This window comes from Asterias amurensis, chromosome 5 (genome assembly GCF_032118995.1).
Source record: "Asterias amurensis chromosome 5, ASM3211899v1".
In the NCBI taxonomy this organism is placed as follows: domain Eukaryota; kingdom Metazoa; phylum Echinodermata; class Asteroidea; order Forcipulatida; family Asteriidae; genus Asterias; species Asterias amurensis.
In genome coordinates, this window is record NC_092652.1 from 20,180,689 (window position 1) to 20,203,008 (window position 22,320).

General features: G+C 39.3%; 1 protein-coding gene across 1 annotated transcript; it reads right to left on the bottom strand.

Annotated features, from left to right (window-relative positions):
• Nucleotides 1-164: 164 nt before the first annotated feature.
• On the bottom strand, nucleotides 165-21,185 carry LOC139937795 (uncharacterized). The gene is made up of 21 exons (XM_071933103.1): nucleotides 21,106-21,185; nucleotides 19,486-19,567; nucleotides 18,868-18,942; nucleotides 18,300-18,407; nucleotides 17,704-17,748; nucleotides 16,407-16,494; nucleotides 13,133-13,162; nucleotides 11,333-11,478; nucleotides 10,971-11,124; nucleotides 10,201-10,332; nucleotides 9,571-9,646; nucleotides 8,893-9,068; nucleotides 7,950-8,189; nucleotides 7,192-7,461; nucleotides 6,187-6,279; nucleotides 5,726-5,824; nucleotides 4,628-5,111; nucleotides 3,133-3,884; nucleotides 2,761-2,889; nucleotides 2,384-2,518; nucleotides 165-2,105 (listed from the first exon to the last, which is right to left on the bottom strand). The coding sequence occupies exons 2-21, from the start codon at nucleotides 19,550-19,552 to the stop codon at nucleotides 1,856-1,858; spliced, it is 3,549 nt and encodes a 1,182-aa protein (XP_071789204.1). The 5' UTR covers nucleotides 19,553-19,567; nucleotides 21,106-21,185; the 3' UTR covers nucleotides 165-1,855.
• Between the last annotated feature and the right edge of the window lie 1,135 nt (nucleotides 21,186-22,320).

A 22,320-nucleotide genomic window follows, 5' to 3' on the forward strand; every position in this document is an offset into this window, starting at 1 on the left:
CCATTTTCTTTTCTGCTTTGCTTGATTGAACCCTTGGAAGTGTGACTTTAAAATATCCAAATATATTGGATATTTTAATAAGTCCTGTGGTTTATCCATACTATTGGTTTGACTACACCAAACACACTGTCAAAAGACGCATTAAGTCATAGAGCAGCTGTTCCCCCTTTCATTCTTTTACGATCTTGTTTATATACACGTACGTCTAACTGTAGGCAGTTTAGGTTTACTGGTACCACATAAAAACATGATTCAATTAAAGTATTGCATCAAAATACGTGCATTTTTACACACAAATGCCGACTTCTACAAATGGAATTTTCGGGCTGTTTGTCACAATTTTCCCAAAGGGACCAAAAATCGGAAATCAGACTTACAGCCATTGCACACTTTTGGTATACAGTGTAGTCCAAAGGCCCACACTTTGTGTATCACAACTTAAATATAAAAAAACAAACCTGTGAAAATTTAGGCTTAAACAGTCATCGGAGTCGGGAGAAAATAACGGGAAAACCAACCCTTGTTTCCGCACGTTTCGCCGTGTCATGGCATGTGTTTAAACTAAATCCGTAATTCTCGATATCTAGAATTTATAATTTTTTTAATCAATGTTTTCTCAAAAAGTAAAGCATTTAATGGAATAGTATTTCAAGAGAAGTATTTCACCATTTCCTTCTGTAAACCCCGTTATTTGTAAATCTGTGAACTTTTTTTTGTTTTCTGGTGAAAGTGTCTAATGGCTTTAAGTATGAAGAATATCATACCTGTGGGGGAATTTTGTACGTTATTTTCAGCAAAATAACGATTTACTTCTCATTGCATCGCGCAGATTGCCCTTTTTAAAATCACAACCACTCATGGATGATGATATTGTACCCTTCAATGCAAGAACCACAACCACAAAAGTAAAATTTTAAAAAACACTCCCTACTGCATTCTCTACAAACAGATCTACAACTAACATTATTTAAAATGGAACTTAAAATTACAGTCCTACTAAAAACAAGCTCTCATTCTAAATGAACAAAATTACCTATAAAATAAAAAGTTAAGCGGAAGTTAATGTAAGTGTACACAGCAGTGAGTTTCAGATGCTTATGGCGCGCGCAGCTATACAAACATAACAAACATTGTGATGTGTGATGCAATAACAATATTTCACACAATAATGATTAGTATAAACTTATCAACTTAAAATGACCAATGGTTCTTTTCAGAACCAACACTACCCCAAAAAAGGAGATAATATTCACATGGTGTTACCGCAAGCCTCTCTTAGTGACTTGAAATTACTTGCGTTTTTTCTTTTTTTTCTTGGACGATGATGGTATTAGGCGTCATGTTGGGCCCAACTTCGTAGAGCTACTTAAACATAAAATAATGCTTAAACACTTTCTGCTAAGCAGTAATGAGCAGGGTTACAGTCACAAATTGTACTTGTGACATGGTAGTTTGGCTGGTAACCTTAATCGGTAAGCATAAGTTTATGTTTAGCTTCTTTTTTTGTTAACCTTTAAGAGACCATTCACTTCTGTATAATCATCACAAATGCCCAGACATTGTTAATATTGTTTTTTCATCAAATTTTGTCAGTAAAAATATCACTAAAATCAACACGAAACAGAAAATTAAGTTTTGTGTTTAGAAATTGGGATACTATGCTAACATACATTAACAAATTTCATATCCAAATATTATCTTTTCTTTGACCTCTTAATGTGAATCGGAGGTCAAAACTTGCGGCCGTTCGTGGCCGCTAAGGGCATTTCTGTTCAAGCCGCTTGTGGCCGCTATGGTCTAAAAGGGTAAAGCAGCTCTATGAAATTTGGCCCTGGGGACCAATGCAGCCCTTGACTCAACTCCTACCACTGGAATAACTCCTGCTGGAGTAACTACTGTGACTGCTGCTGCGGCTGTATGATCGACTCTTCCTACGGCGTGCAGCACTGCGGCTCCTTGACCTGCTGGAGTTTGATCGCGACGCGGAGCGAGAGTATGACCTGCGGTTGCGGCGGTTACGGTCGCGGCGTGGAGATGATTTACGCCCTCTATCACGCGATCGACTACGCACTGGGGAGCGGCGGCGACGGAGCGGGCTTCTACTTCTGCAATAAAAAAGATAATAATATGCCCAGATGAGTTGCCATTGAATGACCATATTGCTATAAATTAGTAAATGTGGGCCAAACGTTTTTCAAAGCCATGGAAAGCCTGAGTGCTTTAATTATTTGAGTGAGAAATAACCCCTTTCTTAAAAACAACCTTATCGCAATGTTTCATACTATCAACAGCTCTCCAATGCTCATTACAAAGTAAGTTTTTATGCTAACTTATACCATAAGTGTCTTGCGCCTTGAGGTAAAAAGTAAAATGAGATTCCTACCTTCTTGATCGGCTGATAGATCTTGATTTCCTACGATGGGATAGGGAGCGACTTCTTCGACGTCGTCTTGGTGAGGGTCGACGAGGTGAAGGGCGCCGTGGTGATGGTCTACGCCTTTCCCTACTTGGGCTGCGTCTGTACAGAACATAAATACTTCATATATTAACCTTCATACACCATTTATTTGAGTAATAAATTGATCATATGGAAACATTAATTTTTAATTTATTTTACAGCTGGTGCCCCCCACAAAAAAAAGAGGGGGAAAAAAAAATGGGGAAAAAATCACAAAGCTCCATCAGGATTCCCGTTTGCCACTCTGGAATTTGAGTGGCATTATGTGGTCAACAATATTATTCCAAGAATATGTGACTAACCTCCTGTCCCTGGTTTGTCTTCCTCGGCTTCGAGAGCGGCTTTTACCTCTGTCTGATGAGTGAGAGCGACGAACAGGATGCTTCCTCAGAGGAGGACTCCGAGATCGACTACGAGATGATGAAGATGACCTTCAGAAAAACATCAAATTATTATTTTGGTCCCTTTAATATATTATTCAGGCAACTGTTTAACTATTTAAAAAGAAAAATTCAACCAATTAAGTAATATTGGGTATATTTATATTCTTTTTAAATATTTGTATCCTATGTATATTTTCCTGTAATTCGACCCTTGGTCGCCATTGGAATTTTGTTTATAAAGATGAAAGCATTAATAAACTTAAAAAATTAAACCGTGCCTAATAATCCTACCTCGACTTTCTAGACTTTCTAACTGGTGACCTCCGCGGGACCCTTCTTGGAGACCGTCTTGGTGTCCGCGATCGACGAGTAACCCTTCTTGGAGATCTCTGAGGAGACCTACTGCCCGATGAGGATCTGGAACGCCTTCTTGATGGCTTCGGAGACCTTCTTGGGGAACCCCTCTGCACTTTTGAACTGGTAGGTCTTCTTGGTGAACGCCTTGGTGAACGCCTTGGTGACCTCCTGGGTGACCTGGCAGACCTTATTGGGGGTGAAGCTGACCTGCTAGCTCTCTTCTCTCGTCTTGGTGGTGGACTACGAGAAGCGCTTCGGCTGCGAGCTCTTCGCTTGGGAGGGCTTCTGCTTCTGCTGCTTGTAGAGTAGCCTCGTTTGCGAGATGGTCTTTCGTCTCTGTCATCAGATTGCTGTTCCTTCTGCACAGAACTTGGGCCAGATTCTCTAGTGCTTCGTCGACGATCGGGACTGGAGGATTCTTTTGTTTGAGAGGAAATCCCAGAAGAAACTGGCATCTCAGTGGGTTGGGAGCGAGACGGAGAATGAGCCTTTTTATCTGATGATCCTTCGGGGTTACCCTCGTCAGATGTTCCCGGGCCTCCCATCATCTCCTGAATCTTGCGATTTTGATAAGTAAGAGCAGCGAGACGTTCCTCCAAGTCGGTGCGTTGCTTCTCCAGCACCTTCAGGCCTGCTGCGTCATCATCCTCGGTTCCGTTGGTCTCCGAACTGCTGGAGTACTTCTCCTGTTACAATAATGATAATAATGTAAACTTATAAAGTGCACTTTGAAATAAAATTAAAAAAATTCTCAAGGCGCTACAGAAAAGATAATAAAAAAATTAAAAAAATTATCTACCGATATTACACCACTACAGACACTTTATCAAACTAAACAAATGAATGTCCGTTTGTTGTGTCCTGTCAATATGCCTCCCATACAAGCTGTGCTCCGGGGATTTACCTCGATTTCGTTCCCCAAATGAATTTTGGGGTTTTTGGGGTTTTTTTGGTGTTTGCACTTTTTGTGGGGGGGGGGGGGGAATTTTTTCTGTTTTACTGTGGATCAAACAACTACTTGTACATGTATTTAAAGACGCTGGACACTATTGGTAATTGTCAAAGATCAGTCTTCTCACTTCGTGTACCTTAACATATGCCTAAATTAACAAGTTTGTGAAAATTTGAGCTCAATCGGTCATCAAGGTTGCGAGATAATAATAAAAGAAGAAAACAAATAGCCACACGAAGTTGTGTGCTTTCAGATGCTTGATTCCGAAACCTCATAATCTGATCTAAGGTCTCGAAATCAAATTTGTGGAAAATTACTTCTTTCTCGAAAACTACGTTTCTCACAATGCTTTATACAATCAACCTCTCCCCATTATTCGTTACCAAGTAATTTTTTATGCTAATAACTATTTTGCGTAATTACCAATAGTGTCCACTGCCTTTAACGGCTTTGAGTGAATTGAATAATTTGACATACCTGATTTGGTTCCACATTTTTAACAGACTTGTTTTTCTGGGTTGCATTCTCCAGACTGATTTGTTCCCGCCCCTCAGCTGCAACTATCACTGCCCCGGCTTCTGCCTCGTCCTCTGAGGGTGGCTGCCACTGGAAGCGCTCCTTCAGATTAGGGCTCCGTTTGCGTTGCTCGGTTGCCTTCTGGTACTTCTTGCGATTCTTGGTCGAGTACGGATCCCCGATGTTGAGTTTCCGCTCCCCTTCACTGCTCTCCTCATCCGATGAGTCTTCCCCGCTGGATGAGCTCGGGCGAGAGGGTTTATCTTTCCCTGATCGCCCCTTGTCGACCGGAGGGGAGGATGGTGGAGCTAGAGTGGCCAGCTTGACTCGTTCGGATGGGCTGGTCGGCCAGGTTTGTCTGCTTGTTGATAAGGGTAGAGGAGACCTTGAGGGACTGTGTTGTGGACTAAGATGTCTGGGTGATGGACTCTGGTTGGGTCCATGTCTGGGGGGGAAAATAATAAAAAATTTAAGTTACGGATTGTGCGGTCAAGTGATAAAGGTAGGGTCAAACTTTAGTTTACTCTTCCCCAACAACCCCCCCCCCCCCCCCCCTCAAAAAAAAGGGGGTACTTTTATCCGAAAGCCTTTGAGTTATAAAGATGGTAATGGTAGTTTTCCTAATTATCCTGCGAATAAATTTTGTCTCAAGTTGATCTGAGATTTAAAAAAAGTCTGTCAACAAATTTGAATGTCCAAAGATCACCTTCAGGTAATTTTGGGAGATTCAAATTACTGCTAAACATGGATGGAATCGACATTCCTGACGAAAATACTTCAGCTGAAAATGTCATAGGTGACTTATAGAACAGCATTATTAAGGCCGGTCCATACTTCCTGCGAATGCGAAGCAAATTTTGACCTCACAAGGCTGTTTTCGCAGCAAATGTACCACAGGAGTTGAATACAGTTCAAATATTTGTTGCGAATTTGTGTTGTCAAAATTCATATCGCGTTCGCTTTCGCAGGAAGTATGAACCAGGCTTAACATTGACAAGAAACAAGTGATGACCGTACTTTTAAGCTTCTTTTTTTATGGAAAAATTACACAATCTTTACCTTCTTAACTGGATTGGTGATGGGGACCGTCGTCCAACGCTAGAGGCTGGAGAGGAAGATGGACTCCTCAAGGCAGGAATACGATGTGCTCTCATCATTCTATCATCAAATTTAAAAAACATTCAAGCGATAGTGTAAAAACATGTCACAAACAGGTATTTTTTATAGCAGCATTTGAAACTTTGCATGGCGGACAGAATTGAATTAAGGTTGATACAACACAATACAAGAGTAGGATTTGAAACTTTGCATGGTGGAGACACAACCTACATGTAGTAAGGTTTGTGTAACACCATGTACATGTATGAACATAATCTCAAAGATTTGTGGTGGTTTTCATAAACTCGTCCAAGTCAACCAAATGACTCTTCATGGTTACACCAACTGCTGCCAGGCCTCATGTTGAAAGCAAGCAATGTGTGGATACAGTCTCACATCTATTATATTGACCCCTGACCTACCCTGAATCCTGTTTGTCATCAGTTGATTTCCATGGTTTCTGGCCCGGCTTCCAGCGACTCGGCGGAGGGCTCAAGGACTTGGATTTACGAACTCTGAAATTGAAATGGTAGACCGAATTACTGAATACAAAAATATTTTGTTTCAAGGGAAGGTACACGTTTAGTAACCACTCATAACAAATATTATCTTAAAAACTGACTTGGTAACGAGCATTGGAGAGCTGTTGATAGTATAAAACATTGTGGGAAACGACTCCCTCTAAAGTAACGTAGTTTTTGAGAAAGAGGTAATTTCTCACTAAAATAATAAACTAGAAGTCTTTTATTCTTATCTGAAAGCACACAAGCTCGTCCAACAAGGGTGTTTTTTCTTTCATCATTTTCTCGCAACTTCGATGACCAATTGAGCCCAACTTTTCACAGGCTTGTTATTTTATGGTTATGATGGGATACACCAAGTCAGAAGACCAATTACCAAATTACCAAATGTGTACCTTCCCTTTAATACTATAAAACACATTAAAAAACTGTTGTGTTGCATTATGTGGTGCAGACACGCCTGGAATTACACAATGTTCACAGAGGTCAAGAGGTCATGGCCTCTGTTGTACCCTGGTTGTGGTCTTCAAAAAGTTGTGCCCTTTGCAAAATCAAAATGGCCTTGCCCTCTCAAAGATGAAATTTTTCATGCATAACATTTGAACTTGAATGTAATGGACTTTAAATGGCAAAATGATCAATGCGTAAATTAGGTCATATTTTGTTTCGATCTACTATGTGCAGACTCTATGAATACATTTTGGGGTTATTAAACAAAAAAATGGATTACAAGGAGAAACAGCTTCATGGATGTAAGAGGATCTTGATACCTTTATGTAGATCAAGTTTTTGGCAATCCCTACTCAGTTTTAGCCTCATTAGTCATCAAGTTTTGAGAAGAAAAAAACACTTTGAAGTAAAAAAAGTCGTAAAACAATAATATCCTGACAAACAAATTCTCCATACTTGTTGTCATTCTTCAGACCCATTTCCCGGTTGGAAGCATTCCGTCTGCCATCCCTCGGGGAGGGGCTCGAATGGCGACGCCGGCCGGCCCCGCCCACATCCCTCTCCCTCCCTGGAGACCGACCCCTGTTCTTCCTCGTCAACGGGGAGTGGGAGCGAGAGCGAGCCTTGGGAGAGGGCGCTCTCTTCCTGTCTAGAGCGTCACCCTTGTGCGGTTTCGCTTTGTCTTTGTCCGAGTGCTTCTTGTGTTTCTTGTGCTTCTTATGGGATCTGAAAAAAAGTAAACACACCCCAAATTTTTTATAAATATTTTTTTTTAAGTTTAGATCATGTAAGCCTTAGTAAAACTAAAATGAAACTTTAATGAGCAGGATCCTGTCACATTTTGCTCTCTATCAATTTCATGGTGCAGATTTTAGGTTCTGCACCCTTGTCCGTTGCCAAAACTGGTAGCATAGGCTGTTGGTCGCTTACAGTTTATACCAACGCTCAAGATAAACACTTCGCTTCACTCAGGTTTCCATTTATACACCTGTGTTAAGAGAAGCAATTATGGTTCAATGCCATGCTCAAGGACATATATATATGTCATGACCAAGAACCAAACCCCAACTCAAGATTCACCAATCAGAACCTGAGCTCGATTGACTATACCACTATGCCAAGTGACATTAAGAGCAACACAAAACATGTTGTCAACTAGAACAATTAAGACACAATGTAGAATTTTAAGGGCAATAAAACAAAATTGTTCTTACTTGTCTTTGTCTTTCTTGTGTTTTTTCTCCTTTTCCTTCTCTTTACCCCTGTCGGCTTTGGCGTCTGCCGCCACATTTTCTCTTCTTCCCTGGACCTGTCTTCCTCGCTCTCTCTCCATTCCCGCTCTTCCTGGCTGCTCTACCTGTCCGAACTCTCTCTGACGTCCCGGACCGTTATCTCTGCCGCCACGGTTTGCGCGGTCAGCTGAGCGATCCAACCTGGATTGAAGATTGCCACGTCTATAATCAAAGAAAATTTACCATGAACGATGAATCATCATTAAGGCAGGGAAGACTTTTGGCAAATGTCCAAGACTTGGGCCCAGTTTCATCGAGCTCCAACAACAAATGTCTGCTACACAGAAATGAACAGGATACCAGTCAGAAACAGCACGTGTGACATAGAATCTACAATTGGTCATTACGAAATAAACGAGCAATGGAGAGCTGTTGATAGAATTAAACATTGTGAGAAACGGCTCCCTCTAAAGAAACATAATTTTTGAGAAAGGCAGTTTCTCACTCAAATGAAGAAAGACTTTGTGCAAAAAGGGTGTTTTTTCCTTTCAATATTCTCTTGGAACTTCGATGACCAATTGAGTAAAAATGTTCACAGGTTTGTTATTGTATACATATGTTGGGATACACAGAGTGAGAATATTGGTCTTTGGCAACTACCAAACATGTCCAGGGCTCGATTTCACCAAACATCAAAATACAGCGTAAGACAAATTGTCAGTTTTACCGTAGTGATTTGTATTGTGACATCACACTCTACTTTAACACTACGATTGATTTGCAGTTAAGATCAATCTTAGCTCTTTGTGAGACGGCCCCCAGTGACTTTACGGGTTCAAGAGGTAAAATGAACTCTGCTTGAGATCATCATCGAGTATAAAAATTACCAAATGTATTTTCAAGAGAGCGACATCGCAAATCTTACTTGTTATCTCCCGAGGCTGGTTGTAGGTCAGCTCCCCTCTCCCACTTGGCGTCAAGGGAGCTGTTCCGTCGTCCAGGCGGCTGCCAACGATCAGCGGCCATGTACTTCCTCTCCTCGGCCCGCCAGTGAGGGGGTGTTGTACTCCGAGAGCGAGATCGTGAAGGGGTTCGATAACGCTGGAGAGGAGACAAAGTTAATCATATATTAACTTACTGACCATTTGCACACTGTAGTTTTGAATGATGGATATGGCCACCCTGCAATTTGATAACATGTGGCGGATGCATGCAGTACACCGCCAACCCTCTTACTGTCTCTGACCGGTCAATATCACCCACTGTGGTTTTGAAAGATAGGTAAACTATGCCAGCCTGCAATTTGATTGTGGTGAATGCATCTATACAGTACACAGCCAACCCTCCTACTGTCTGACCAGTCAATATCACCCATTGTCGTTTGAATGATACATGTATATAAATTATGCCAGCCTGCAGTCTTATATTATGTGATGCAATCATGAACAGTTAGTGAACAGTTAGTTCTGAGTTCAGGGGCCAGTTTCAAAAAACCTTTCAGCACAAAAAATTGCTCAGCACAGAAAAATCTTGCTTGATATTATCCTTTTGCCCCAAACCATGTTGGTGGTGAATAACAAGTAAGATGCTAAAAGTCACTTACCATCATCCCTCTCCCTTTAACCTTGCGTCCAGATTTTGTCCTGACTTGATTCGTCATCCGACGCATGCGTTGATTCCTGTCGACAGGAAGTTGGCACAAAAAACGTACTTGCTTAAAGGGAAGGTGTACGTTTGGTAAAATGCATGGCGATAAAAACTTCTGGACAGAAGCCTACAGCAGCTTTCAAGAGTATAAAACATTTTGTGAAACAATTCACTTCGAAGTAATGTGGTTAAGCAAGAAAACAATTTGTATTACTGCCATAATCTAAATTAACATCCCTCAAGGTTGGAAAAAACAAATATAAACAAATATTTTCCCTCCCAAACCAATTTTAAAGGAACACGTTGCCTTGGATCGGACGAGCTGGTCTATTCTACTTTTACAACATCTTTCTACCCATATGCATATTATAACAAACGATTAGAAACGCTTTTCAAAGACCAACTCGGCCGATCCAAGGCAACGTGTTCCTTTAATGTCTCCATTTTGCAATTTTTGAAAAAAAAAATGAACTTATAATAGTTTGTAAAATCAAATTTTGCACACAAGCTTCCTGTTGTGTGAGAATGTGTGCTTCACAATTGAGTGGTCAAAAAGAATGCGGGGCTGAAAGGGTTAGACGCTTACCCATTATTTTTCTCGGGACTTCTCCTGAGCAAAAATGAGTTGGTTGGAACGTCTGGAATCTGCTCTGGGTTGATGTTGACGTGAGACGCCAACTCGCTCTGAAATGAGGGCTGTTTCTTCTCTACCTTGGCACTGGAAACAAACAAATAATTCAGCAAAAATAAACACCTGGGGATTTCTCTGTGCATCAAATCAATGAAACATTTTGACAACAATAATGAGACACCACTTTGCTACAACAATTCCCCCCCCCTTTCTTTTCACAACTGCAACAAATTGTATTTTTCTGAAAAAAGGCCTGCATGTGTACATAAAACAAGTGACACATAATGATTAGAGTGAGCAACATGAGTCGTTTTGAACCTAGTTTGTATTTGAAAAAAAATAATAATAATAATAATAATACATCTGTAAGGAGCATAATCTATGATTTAAATGCTGTTAAAACCCCTTTGGTTCAAAAGTTGTGAAAGAAGAAACAGCCAAGATATGAGAGCAAGTGACACTGAGAACAAAAGGGTTTAAAGTTGAGTTGATTAACGAACATACATTGACACATTTTCTTTATTTATATATTAGTTTGAATTTATTTTTTATATATTTTTTTTAATTTCTTTTTTTATGCATTTCTTTTGTGTGGGGAGAAAAAATAAAATAAAAAATTCCGGTTAAAAGCAAAAACAAATCACATCCCCGTTATTTCGAAAAGATACCATCCTGTACTGACACCAGGATATCACTTCGTCTTGTGCAAATCATTTGTTTCTTACCTTTCTTCTCTCTTGGAATTCTTCATCTCCTTCTTTTCTCTCTTCTTCCTTTTCTTCTTGGCTTTTTCGTCTTCGCTTTCTGAAGAGGAGGTGCTTTCTTCAGAAGAGGACTCGTCTTCTGATGATGAAGCCACTTTCTTCTTCTGTTTGGGCTCTATTGTGAATAGAGGAATAGTTCAAGAGTTAACTTTATTGCGTTGGAAAACGAGACGTCATAAATTAAACACTTTACATATTTGATGAGTTTCCCTCCTTTTTTCTTTTTTTTCACAGAACTTAAGAAGTACTGAGGTACATTGCTTAAAACACATCAGTGTACATGGTGTTAGAGTAAAACAAAACAATATCATTGATATGTTCACCTTTAGCTTTGATTTTCAAGATGAGCTCCCCACAGTTTGAGACGCGGACATCTGTCATGGGGCGGCTTTTGTTATCGACCCTCTGGTTCTCAATCTCCAGCACGACCTCTACACCCTGTAACACCTGTCCAAACACAGTGTGAATGCTGCCAGAAAAGAACATGATCTTACTTTAAGTTATTGCACTCACCACAGACAGAAAAAATGACTGACGTCAGCATATAGCATAGAGTTATATATAAGAACTAGAGGGCGCACTGGTGATGCTGCTTCCACATACGCGACAGGACCGCAAAGAGACGCGCGCCATTCTGTACGCACGTTGAATATGGAGTACACTATGGAGTTTGTGTTTATTGAACGCTAGGCAATGCTGTTTTGTCAACTTACAAAACGGCCGCACGAAGACACGCTGTGCGATGCTGCTTTGTCAACTTTAAAATGGAAGCATGCGCACATGCCGGGCCGCATATATAGACCAGTGCTCCCTCTAGTTCGCTAGAGATCGGTGGGATAAATGGACAGGGGACCAGTCTAGTCTAACTGGAGTTTCGCTGATTGTTCATCAGAGGGAGCTGAGGGGACTGAACTCCAACAATGAGGGTGGTTGATAATCGTTTTGTAAAGACAACCCACTAGTTCTGTGCTGCTTATTCACGGAACAAAATGGGAAGATAAGCTGGGATTTTCAACATTTGTCAACACACACGCATGTTTTGCAGGTTTTTTATCGTTTAAGAACAATGTTTTTATTTAGAATATTTTACAAATGATCTTTCTTTAAAAAATGTACGCTGTTTTTTTCTCTCCAATATATATTAACTCCTCGGCGTATAAATCACAGGAGTTAAATAAGTTCAAAATCAATGTATACACCAGTTCATAAGCCCAAAATGACAGTATACTGCACTTGGAAAAATGTCTGATCCTGCCACCACTTTTGTATTTGGTGTAAAATAAAGTAGTATTTAATTTTCTCAAATGAGATATTCCTTTGGTAAAAATTAGCAAAAAAGTTGTACTGTGAAGTTAAAAATAACAGATTTACATACCTGAAAATGCTTTACAAAAATACATGATTTATATCTCAGGAAATCCATACAAATCAATTTTTAAAGCAGCAAAACCATAAGCTAAGAACCAAGAACCAATATCGGGAAGGGAAGCGAGTCTAAAGCCCGGTTCATACTTCCTGAGAATGCAAATGCGATACGAATGATGATGTAAACAATTTGCAAAGAATAATTCGCAGCAGTTGAACTGTGCCCAACTCTCTAGTGAAGATTGCAGCAAGGGCAGAGTTGTGCATAAAATTCACTTCAAATTCGCAGGAGTATGAACCAGGCTTAAAGGCATGGACACTATTGGTAATTACTCAAAATAATTATCATCATAAAACCTTTCTTGATTACAAGTAATGGGGAGAGGTTGATAGTATAAAACAGTGTGAGAAACGGCTCCCTCTGAAGTGATGTAGTTTTTTGAGAAAGAAGTATATTTCCACGAATTTGATTTTGAGACCTCAGATCTACAAATTTGAGGTCTCGAAATCAAGCATCTGAAAGCACACAACTTCGTGTGACAAGGATCGTTTTCTTTCATAGTTATCTCGCAACTTCGATGACCAGTTGAGCTAAAAGTTTCACAGGTTTGTTATTTTATGCATATGTTGAGATACACCAAGTGAGAAGACTGGTCTTTGAAAATTACCAATAGTGTCCACTGTCTTTAAGTCAATAGTGCCCAGCAACCAAGAACCAATTTAGGGAGGGGGAAGGCTGTCAAACATGAGAGTCTTACCCATCAAGATGAGGCGCAGGCTTGGTCGTGCTGCATCATCAGACATCAAATGGATAGAATGAAACCAAGCAATAATGAGAGGAGGGGGGAAAAGAACAGAAACTCAAATTAATACATGAACTAGAATGCCATATCACTCAGCCTGGGCGACTAGTGAAATTTACAACTGGACGAGTCGCGCCCAAATAGTCGCGACTTTGACACTAGTCGCGACTAATTTTAAATTCCCAAGATGCTTTGCTCGCATATTGTTTGCCACATGCGCAATACAGTAAAATTCACGCTTAATGGATTGAAAGATTGTGTCACTGATGTCTGATTGTGTTTGGTAAGTAAATGATGTTGTCGTGAATAGTCGTGACTGGACACAATTGGTTCACCAACCAGGTAGACACAACTTTTTTTGAAGTAGTCGTGGCGGCACGATTAACGAGTAGTTGAAAAGCGGTAGTCGCGACTCCATTAAGCAACCAATAGTTGCGACTTCGACACGTCACACTAGTCGCCCAGGCCTACATATCACATTTCAAGACTCTGCTCAAAACTTGTCTGTATTAATCATCAAACAAGTAATTTTCTTTTTGTTCTTCTGAGCATTCAGAGATTTTCTTTTGACAGGTTTTAGAAACTATATAAATACTATTGTTATAAATGCAAAAAAATTCAAGATTGAATGCTACTTTGATTTTACCAAATTTTACAGGATTATAGCAAGTGAACCAAAGCTTTATTTTAAGCAATATGTAACCTGCTTAAAGTTAAGCTTTGGCGGTAATGCCAAAATAAAATTGTCAACAACTTTACTTCAATTGGTCTTCAGTTGTTACTAACTAGAGAAAAAGAAAAGAGTAAAACAAATCAAGTAAAAGCTCATGAGTTCCATGCTTAAAAAACTTTTTAAAATAAATATAACCGTTTCCCTGACCCTCAAATACTAACAGAGCCAAGACAATTGTAAGCACTCTTTCAGGCCTGGAATTTCATCTTTGAAAGGGCAAGGCCATTTTCCTTTTGCAAAGTCGACTCCATTTGAATATCTTAAGTCTACAGGAAACTTTTGATGGCGCACCAAGGCCAAGACAAGGGGCAATGGAGGCCTGCATGTAACTCCAGGCTTGCTCTTTAAGATATTTTCTCCATATTTTAAACACGTAGCAGACAGCTTTAAATAATCTGCTGATAATCTTCAAAGGGAGACTGGCATATTTAAGTTTACGGACAATGAAAATTCAAAATCTTAAAAGCTTGATTCTGAATATTCAACCCAGATAATCCAATGTTTGTGTAACTCTTTTTTAAATGGTCAGGCCTGTATAATGCTCCGTTTTTGAAAGGGCACCAAGGCATTTTCTTGGTAAAGGGCACCCTATTATGAAAAAATCGATTTAATGGCACCATGGCAATGACCAGGGGGCATGGAGGCAATCACATTTGATGCCTCCGTGAAGTATCAGGCCTGCCTTGCCATTAATCCACTTTATATAAAAACAGCTTAGACCCCAGGTAGAAAACTTTTATTAAAACAACACACTGGCCGTGTGCATCTGACAATCAGACGCACACAATTACGTTTGGACCAATTACCTTCAATTGCTGGAAGAATAGAAGTTTTTCTGCAAAATGGTATTCAACACAAAAACAGCAAAAATAGAAACTGTCACTTGAAGTGAACATTCAATGTTTAAAATACACAGTTAGTCTAGTCTAAAAAAAAGAGTACAGTACAATCCTGTTGCCTTCCGTTGAAATACTTTGTTGACATGGATTGCATAGTGACAGAAAAGCAAAAAATAAAGCATAGTACATGTAGAAAATTTGCAATCAGTCTAGCTCCGACACCATCTCCATAAAAAAACACTCTTTCTCGTTTCTACCACACGTCACACATCAAAAAACATGGCCACCAACATTAACCTTCCATTGAAGGTATTATACAGGATTGGTAACAGTGTTGTAGCCACGGTGGGCGGTGCCGGGCAGGCCTGCCCAGAACTATCAAAATTCGCCCAGCACTCTGAGCAAAATACACTGTGCTGCCCAGCACAGATTTACCCCAGATTACACTTCAGCAATGATGGCCCCCATATCTAAACATGAATAACTCAGCTGAACCGCTCGCCCTTGGGGGAGTAAATTGGATTTAGAGCCCGTTGCTCAAATTGGTCTAGCTACAACAATGATTGGTTAAGATGAAAAAACTCATTGCTTAATTAAAGTCAGAAAGATTACTGATTATGAAGTTCAGACTAGAACCATTTTTATTCGGTGACATATTTCCCTCCAAGAGAAAACTATCTGAAAACCTATTTTCAAAAACCACAACAGCTGATTTGGATTGTAATAGCCAAAATTACAGGCTATGTGTGTACATGCTGTGCATTGTTTTTCACTATTTTTTTTCTGACTCACACAACAAAATAAGCCAACATTTCTCGCAGACCTTTGTTATTTCATTATGGCCTATTAACAAAAACATGAACACTGTCTAGGACTATTTAGTCAATTCTACCAATCATGTGTAACACCTTCAAGAAACAACATTCTTCACAACGTCTTCATTTGTTTTCACTTACCTCAAATAATAACCTCAAATGGAACAGGGTTCTCCCCGCGCACAAGCTACAAGTATGCTAGTGTATCAGGCCGTTGCGAGCGCATTGCGTGCCGATTCGCACAAATTTTGGCCAATACGCACTAAACTACATTGAACACATTCTGAAGACCTTGTTCAAATTCAGTGTCCTTTGGCCAATTATAAAGCATGTAGTAGTCGTTTTGTGCTTACAAAGCATCCCTTGGCAGAATCTCTATTTCATAAAGCTATATAACGTATTTAAGCACCGAGGTAGAAATACAGGTAAATGCTTGCTAACCTGCATTGGGGATGTAAGTGACGAATCAAAACCAATCCATGGTGAACGTGTATAATGTGCGCCTAGAAATTATCTGCTTACTTGAAAAATCGTGGGGAAATCGCTTATCAACGCTTCCGCAAATTTTTCTGCAAAACAGTAAGCACACAAGCTTGCTTACCAGTAAACAGCTTTATAAAATTGGGCCAAGAATGCACCCCAGCTTTGCAAAAAATGCTGGAGAGAACCCTGTGGAAGTCTGCAGTTGACCCCAAACTTCTTACCAAGCATTCACACTTCACCTCACTACTTCATTTATTTTCTCTTCATCCGTTAAACTCAACACAACATCCCCTCTCCTTGTTCTCCCATTTCACATTCTCAACTTTAATGATTCTGATTCTTTACACAAAGATACTTACATGAAGAACTGTGAACCATTTGTATCTTTGCCACGATTGGCCATGGATAACAAATATGACTTGTCATGCTTCAAATCAAAATTTTCATCTGGAGTTTGGGGGGAAAAAAGACAACAAAAGAAACTTATCATCAACCCATAATATTTGTTATAACATCAGGCGTGAAGTCTGACCATGTTACACTTCAATGAATATTCAGGCCTCAAAAGTGGCTTAGCATTACAAAATTAAGCTCACCAGAATAACTTTACCAGCCAAAATACCACCACCATGAACCATCTTTGGCTCCCTGCAAATTTTCAATGCATAGCAGAAAATCATTTAACAAAATTATCTTCTTAATTAGCCGTATATGAGATGTGTGAAGACTTGGTGTCATTGGGCTTTCAGTGCTTCTAACTCTTTTTAAACAATTAGATTTTCCCAAACCAACATGTTCCTCAATCGCGGGCACTTTTCTCCCGAGTGCAGATAATTTATACCAATCCTTATAGAAAAAAAACTTAGCATAAAAACTTACTTGGTAACGAGCAACAGGGAGCTGCAGATAGTATAAGTTATTGTGAGAAATGGCTCTCTCTGAACAAATGTAGCTTTTGAGAAAGAGGTAGTTTCTCACTAAAATATTTGAATTTGAATTTGTAAAAAGACTTCCAGCCTGAAGCCCTTTTAAGGCATCTGAAAGTACACCAATTTGTGCAAAAAGGATGTTTTTTTCTTTCACCAATCGAGTCCAAATTATATTTTATGCATATGTTGGGAAACACTTAGTGAGAAAACTGGTCTTTGATAACTATTAAAAGTGTCCAGTGCCTTTTATCAAGGTCACAATTAGTTTACCAAATAAACAGAGAAAGAGATGGACCTTTCAACAACATGTTATCTGTACTGATGTGAATGCAGTATCGGGAAGTAAACTTAAGACAGGACAAGTCCAGATGTCATGCTTTTCTAAATTCAACATCTTTGTCTCAAAAAGAATGTTGTTCAAATATTGAGATTGAGTCTCACAAAATTATCTTTTAATCCTGCCAGGTATCACCCCCAAAAACAGAACAGATACTGCTATATATATGACACAGTTTAAATGATAAGAATATGCTGTCATTTAGATTCTGGTCTTGTTAAATAAAAAGGTCCAGGGGACGATTTTTACAAAGAGCTAAGAGTGATCTCAACTGCAAATCAATCGTAGTTTCTAAGCAATCAATAAGCGCAACTTTGACAGTAATAGTTGCACTAGTCGCCAAGACCTACACAAAACACTAATGGAGAATTTTCAAGCAAACCTACGCACCACTAAATGTTCCGCCGTAGATAGACTCGCCCCCTGTTCCATTTCCTAAAAAAAAGAAAAAAAAAGAAGGAAACAAACGTTAAAAACATAAAGTACTGTACAATAAAAAATCTTTTGGGACAGGTGACAACATTGTTAATTTATTTTTAATAAAAATCTCATAGATATACAAAACAAAATTTTTTTTGGGGTACACATAGCAAACACCCTTGTTCACAGGTTTCCTCAGGTTGGCAAGCTATATGTACTGACATTAAGTTCCCTTATGAGGCATCCTGGTTTCATTAACAGACATTTATAAAAATAACAGGTGTTTTTTTAGAGTAAAACCTTTTTAGTGACAGGCCATCAGGAACAGTTAGCTTGTCATTTTTACTAATCATTGGCTTTTTTCTCCAATCAATCTTTGAAATGAAGTAGGGTTGCTTTGCCACACTGAACAGGGCCACTTGGAGAGAATTCTGACTGGTCCATGGGTGTTTTAACTGCGATTGGCCAGCGGACCACTGATAAGGGAGAACGCTGAATTCAATTCAATTCAAGAATACATTTATTATACATTGAATAATAATATTAATAATAATATTAATTCTTACCTGCACTGAAGTCTCCTCCTTGAATTATAAAATCCTTGACAACTCTGTGAACCGGCGTACCCTTGTAGTGCAAGGGTTTCTCAGTTGTCTTGCCGAGGCCCTTTTCTCCTGCAAAAGCAAAATGGATGAATCCCCCTTTTTAAAAAATTGTTCCTTATTAAATCAAAATAAATAAATAAATAAACTCTTTCACTTGCTGACCAGACACTAGCAATTGATTTAAATTAAATTACATTATGTTTATTGTCAGAACATTTGTAAACAAAAATTAAAACTGTGGAACCTAACAAACTTTTCACATGAGGCAACTTTTGCAGGCAACTTGGAGGCAACCAACCACAAGACTACTGTGGTAATACACGACTCATTTTCCAGCAAATGTCTTAACAATCCTCTCCTGAAACATATGTCACCATTCTAATGTGAATGCCTCTTCTTCTTTGAGATTGCCTGGTACTGGTTGCAGCGTAAATCGCCTCGTGCGACACGAGCCAAACCTTGTACCATGTCAGTTTTGAGCACATGTTGCACATTTCTTAAAATGAACAGTAGTTCACAGATTCCTTACCAGTGCAAAGGGCTCTGAAGTTCTCACAGGTCAGGGGGCAGATCTCAGAATACAGCTCAAAGATAATCCTTCCAGCTATTCAACCAATAGAAAGAAAAAGTTTAAATTATAGGATAAACGTTGAGTGTGTAACTTTCAAAAAAGCAGGGGTGAGAGGTCATTGCTGACAAAAAGGTCTGAAAATTTTGTGTAAAAATTTTGAAATGATGGTATTTCCACTTTTTAGTAACCACCAAAGTTTATAGACAACAAGGAGCTGTCGAGAACAGTATCCACAGTGCTTAGAAAAGTAGATCAAAAAGCAGGATTTTCTTTCTAAAGAAAATAATCAGCTTATTCATTTCACCAGTCAGACTGGTCTGAATTCAGATAAAAGTCTGAAATTCCTTGTCTCTAGAAAAAGGTGCTGTTCATTATGATAAATATCTCTGATTTTATGTGGCAGGAGATTCTGTCCCTTGAAAATTCTGTCCCCCATATGGCGATCTTTGAACAAACTTTTTCTGAGAAATAGCGCCCTCTTTTGAATCCTCCTCCTCCAGCCAATTTCCCATATGGGGGACAGGGTACCCGGCAGACAGCTTTCCCTGAGACATCAGAATGAAACCATAGATTTACCGAGAGTTCCATTGACTGTGATGTCAAAGAAGCACCGCGATCGTTGCTTCGTCGACGATGTCACCATCTTGGCTCGAAGCACCTGTGGGAAAAACCACAGAAATAATTTTGTTAATTGGATAGTAAAAAAATTGTCAATGTTGTTGCATCAATAAACATAAGTGCGGACAAGTCCAACTCGGTCCAAGTCATCTTTGTCCAAAGTCAACTCCGTTTGAAAAAAAAATAAACAAAATTTGGTCGATGGGGAAGTGGTGGAACATAATATTTAGTGGAAAAGTTTCCGTATGGCGCCACCACTTTTTCATTCGATATGAAATAATATAGTATCTAATTTTCCTCAATTAGATATCCCTTTTTGTAAAAATAAGTGATAAAGTGGTGGCGCCATACGGAAAGTTATCCTATTTAGTTATTTAGAGAATATTATTTTTAATTAAAAAGTAACAAGTGAAACAAAATTGTATTATTTAATGCGCTGCACAGCCACAGACATGACACTGACAGAGCACAGGGCACCGACAGTCACAGACTCATTCAGTCACACTGTGACTCACAGTGCAGGACACAAGTCCTCAGTTAGCTAATAGTGCTGGGCGAATAGTGAAATTTTGTTATTCGGATACCGCTGGCCAACTATCCGAAATTAACCGGATATTCGAATAGTTTTTTCGCCGCTAGAGGGCGCTGTTTAAAAAAAAAAAAAATTTTTTTAATAATTTTTTTGCCGCTAGAGGGCGCTGTTCGTTTGTGAATGAGATCTTTTGGGCGGATTGATATTAGTTTTAGACAGTGTCACTCGGTTCATTCATAAAAATGACCGGATCTAATTTAAAGATGGCGATTTGCTTTTTCTTTTGATCGTGATTGACTCTACGTGAAGGAAAACTTTTGTAATCTTTGAACAAATTACGTCAGAAATGTCATTGTTTTAACTCTTCACGGAGGTGAGCATAGTTAAATACTTAATATATGCTGTTTTATGCTGTCTTAATAGAAGTTTCATAAGGATTCAGACAAAACATTCATATCAGTTGTCGCCCGACGTCCGCGGATATTCGGATATTAAAGAATATCCGGTTACTCGGTTGTAATTACAGAATTATCCGGTTTGTAAATAGGTATTCGCGCCCTATGCGGATATCCGGTTAAGAAAAAAAAGGCATTCGCGGTTACGGATAGGAAAACCTATTCGCCATTAACCGGATATTCGAATAATTCGCCCAGGCCTATTAGCTAAGCCCCAACAGTAACAGATTTTAATATTTTGGGCACTACATATCAGCTTGATTTGAATTTGATACCAGAAGAAGACAAAATTAATGCGAAAAATGCCACACATTTCGAATTCGTAGTCAGTGCCCCACCAATCTTTGGTTTTCAATGCGAGTGAACAATGCCTTGCGAAAGAAACTAGACCTTGAGCTACACGATCAAAAAGTAGAAAATTAAAATTACAGCTCAACAATTGTCTCCCTTGAAATTGAATAAACGCAAATGTTTCTAGGTTTAATAAACAACTTAACACACAGGGGAGCACTTGACAATAGTATGCTTAAAAGCATATAGTTAATAAAGGTGTGTATGACTCAAAAATAGCTTAAATATTGAAGAACTTACCGCACGGTTGCACGGGATTCAGATTTTTAGAGCAAGCTTCTCGTGTTAAAAGGGCGCCCCCATTTGACCAGTAGCTTTAAACATTCTCTGCACGTAGACTTTGCCGAGCGAGAGCAGCGAACCGCGCCCGGCCTGCCCATCCGCATGCCAAAACTGTTTCACTGGAATTAATTATTGACAAATGAAAGACTGTATTGTCTTTCTAAAAACGTTAAGGGCATAGTGCGACCGCATGCTGTAAATGCAAAATAAAAACCTTTTCTTTTGCTTGGATCCCTCAGAGAGTTACTCCCCCTAGAGAAACTCACCACCACCCGTCACCACCACCCAAAATGCGCTCGCTCCCCGCATGCAAAGGCTAATTTGTATACCCTAGCTGCCCATAGTTTCTCGAATCATGGATTTTCTTCCTCCATGCTCGAGCTAAGTCAATAACACTATCCAAAAGAAAATGTGTGAACATTAATGTAATAGTCTTCTTTATGATTGAAGGACCCTGAATATCAACATGGAGGAATAAGTTAGATTTAATTTATTCCTCCATGATATCAAGAAGGCCTCAAACCCAGTGACTGGGATGGGGCGCTAGATTCTTTTTTTCTTTAATTTTTGACATTATCGGTCTCTAGATAGATTCCTTTTTTTCGAAATTTTGTCATCGGTCTGTCGGTCATGACCGATAATGTCAAAATTTCGGGAAGAAAGAATCTAGCGCCCCAGTCGCTGGGTCTAAGGCCTCCATGAGTTGAGAGTTTGACCGGGTGCATGAAACCAAAGAGCTAGGATGATGAAAGTAGTACAGGCCGGTAAAACGGGAATATTGATTATGGTTGTGAGTGCGCTTTTTTTACGGATTCACTTTGTGGGGTAGACCCAGTGACTGATGGGGTGCTAGATTCCTTTTTTCGAAATTTTGACATTATCGGTCATATCATGGAGGTAGACCTCCATGGTCATATTGTCATGTCAAAATTTCGAAAAAGGAATCTAGCGCCCCAGTCACTGGGTCTACTTTGTGGGAAATAATAATTGTGGATTGACAATAACATTATTTTGGGGGAAAAAAACTGTAGTGGCCATGCAGAGAGCTTGTCAGTTCCCTACCATTCTGAATAATGGATTGCCAACAAAAAAAATAATATTAATGTCTCTTCGAAATGAAGCACCAGAATTACCAAGGTAAATCAATATTATTTTCCAAACCTTCTTTATAGT

What these genes read in the sequence shown, in the direction of transcription:
- LOC139937795 (XM_071933103.1), bottom strand. Translation starts at nt 19,552, where the DNA reads ATGGTGACATCGTCGACGAAGCAACGATCGCGGTGCTTCTTTGACATC. An exon ending in AATTCCAAGAGAGAAGAAAG is followed by an intron (nt 10,333 to 10,970) that starts GTAAGAAACAAA and finishes GTTTGTTTCCAG; the next exon opens with TGCCAAGGTAGAGAAGAAAC. An exon ending in AAAATGTGGAACCAAATCAG is followed by an intron (nt 3,885 to 4,627) that starts GTATGTCAAATT and finishes TTATTGTAACAG; the next exon opens with GAGAAGTACTCCAGCAGTTC.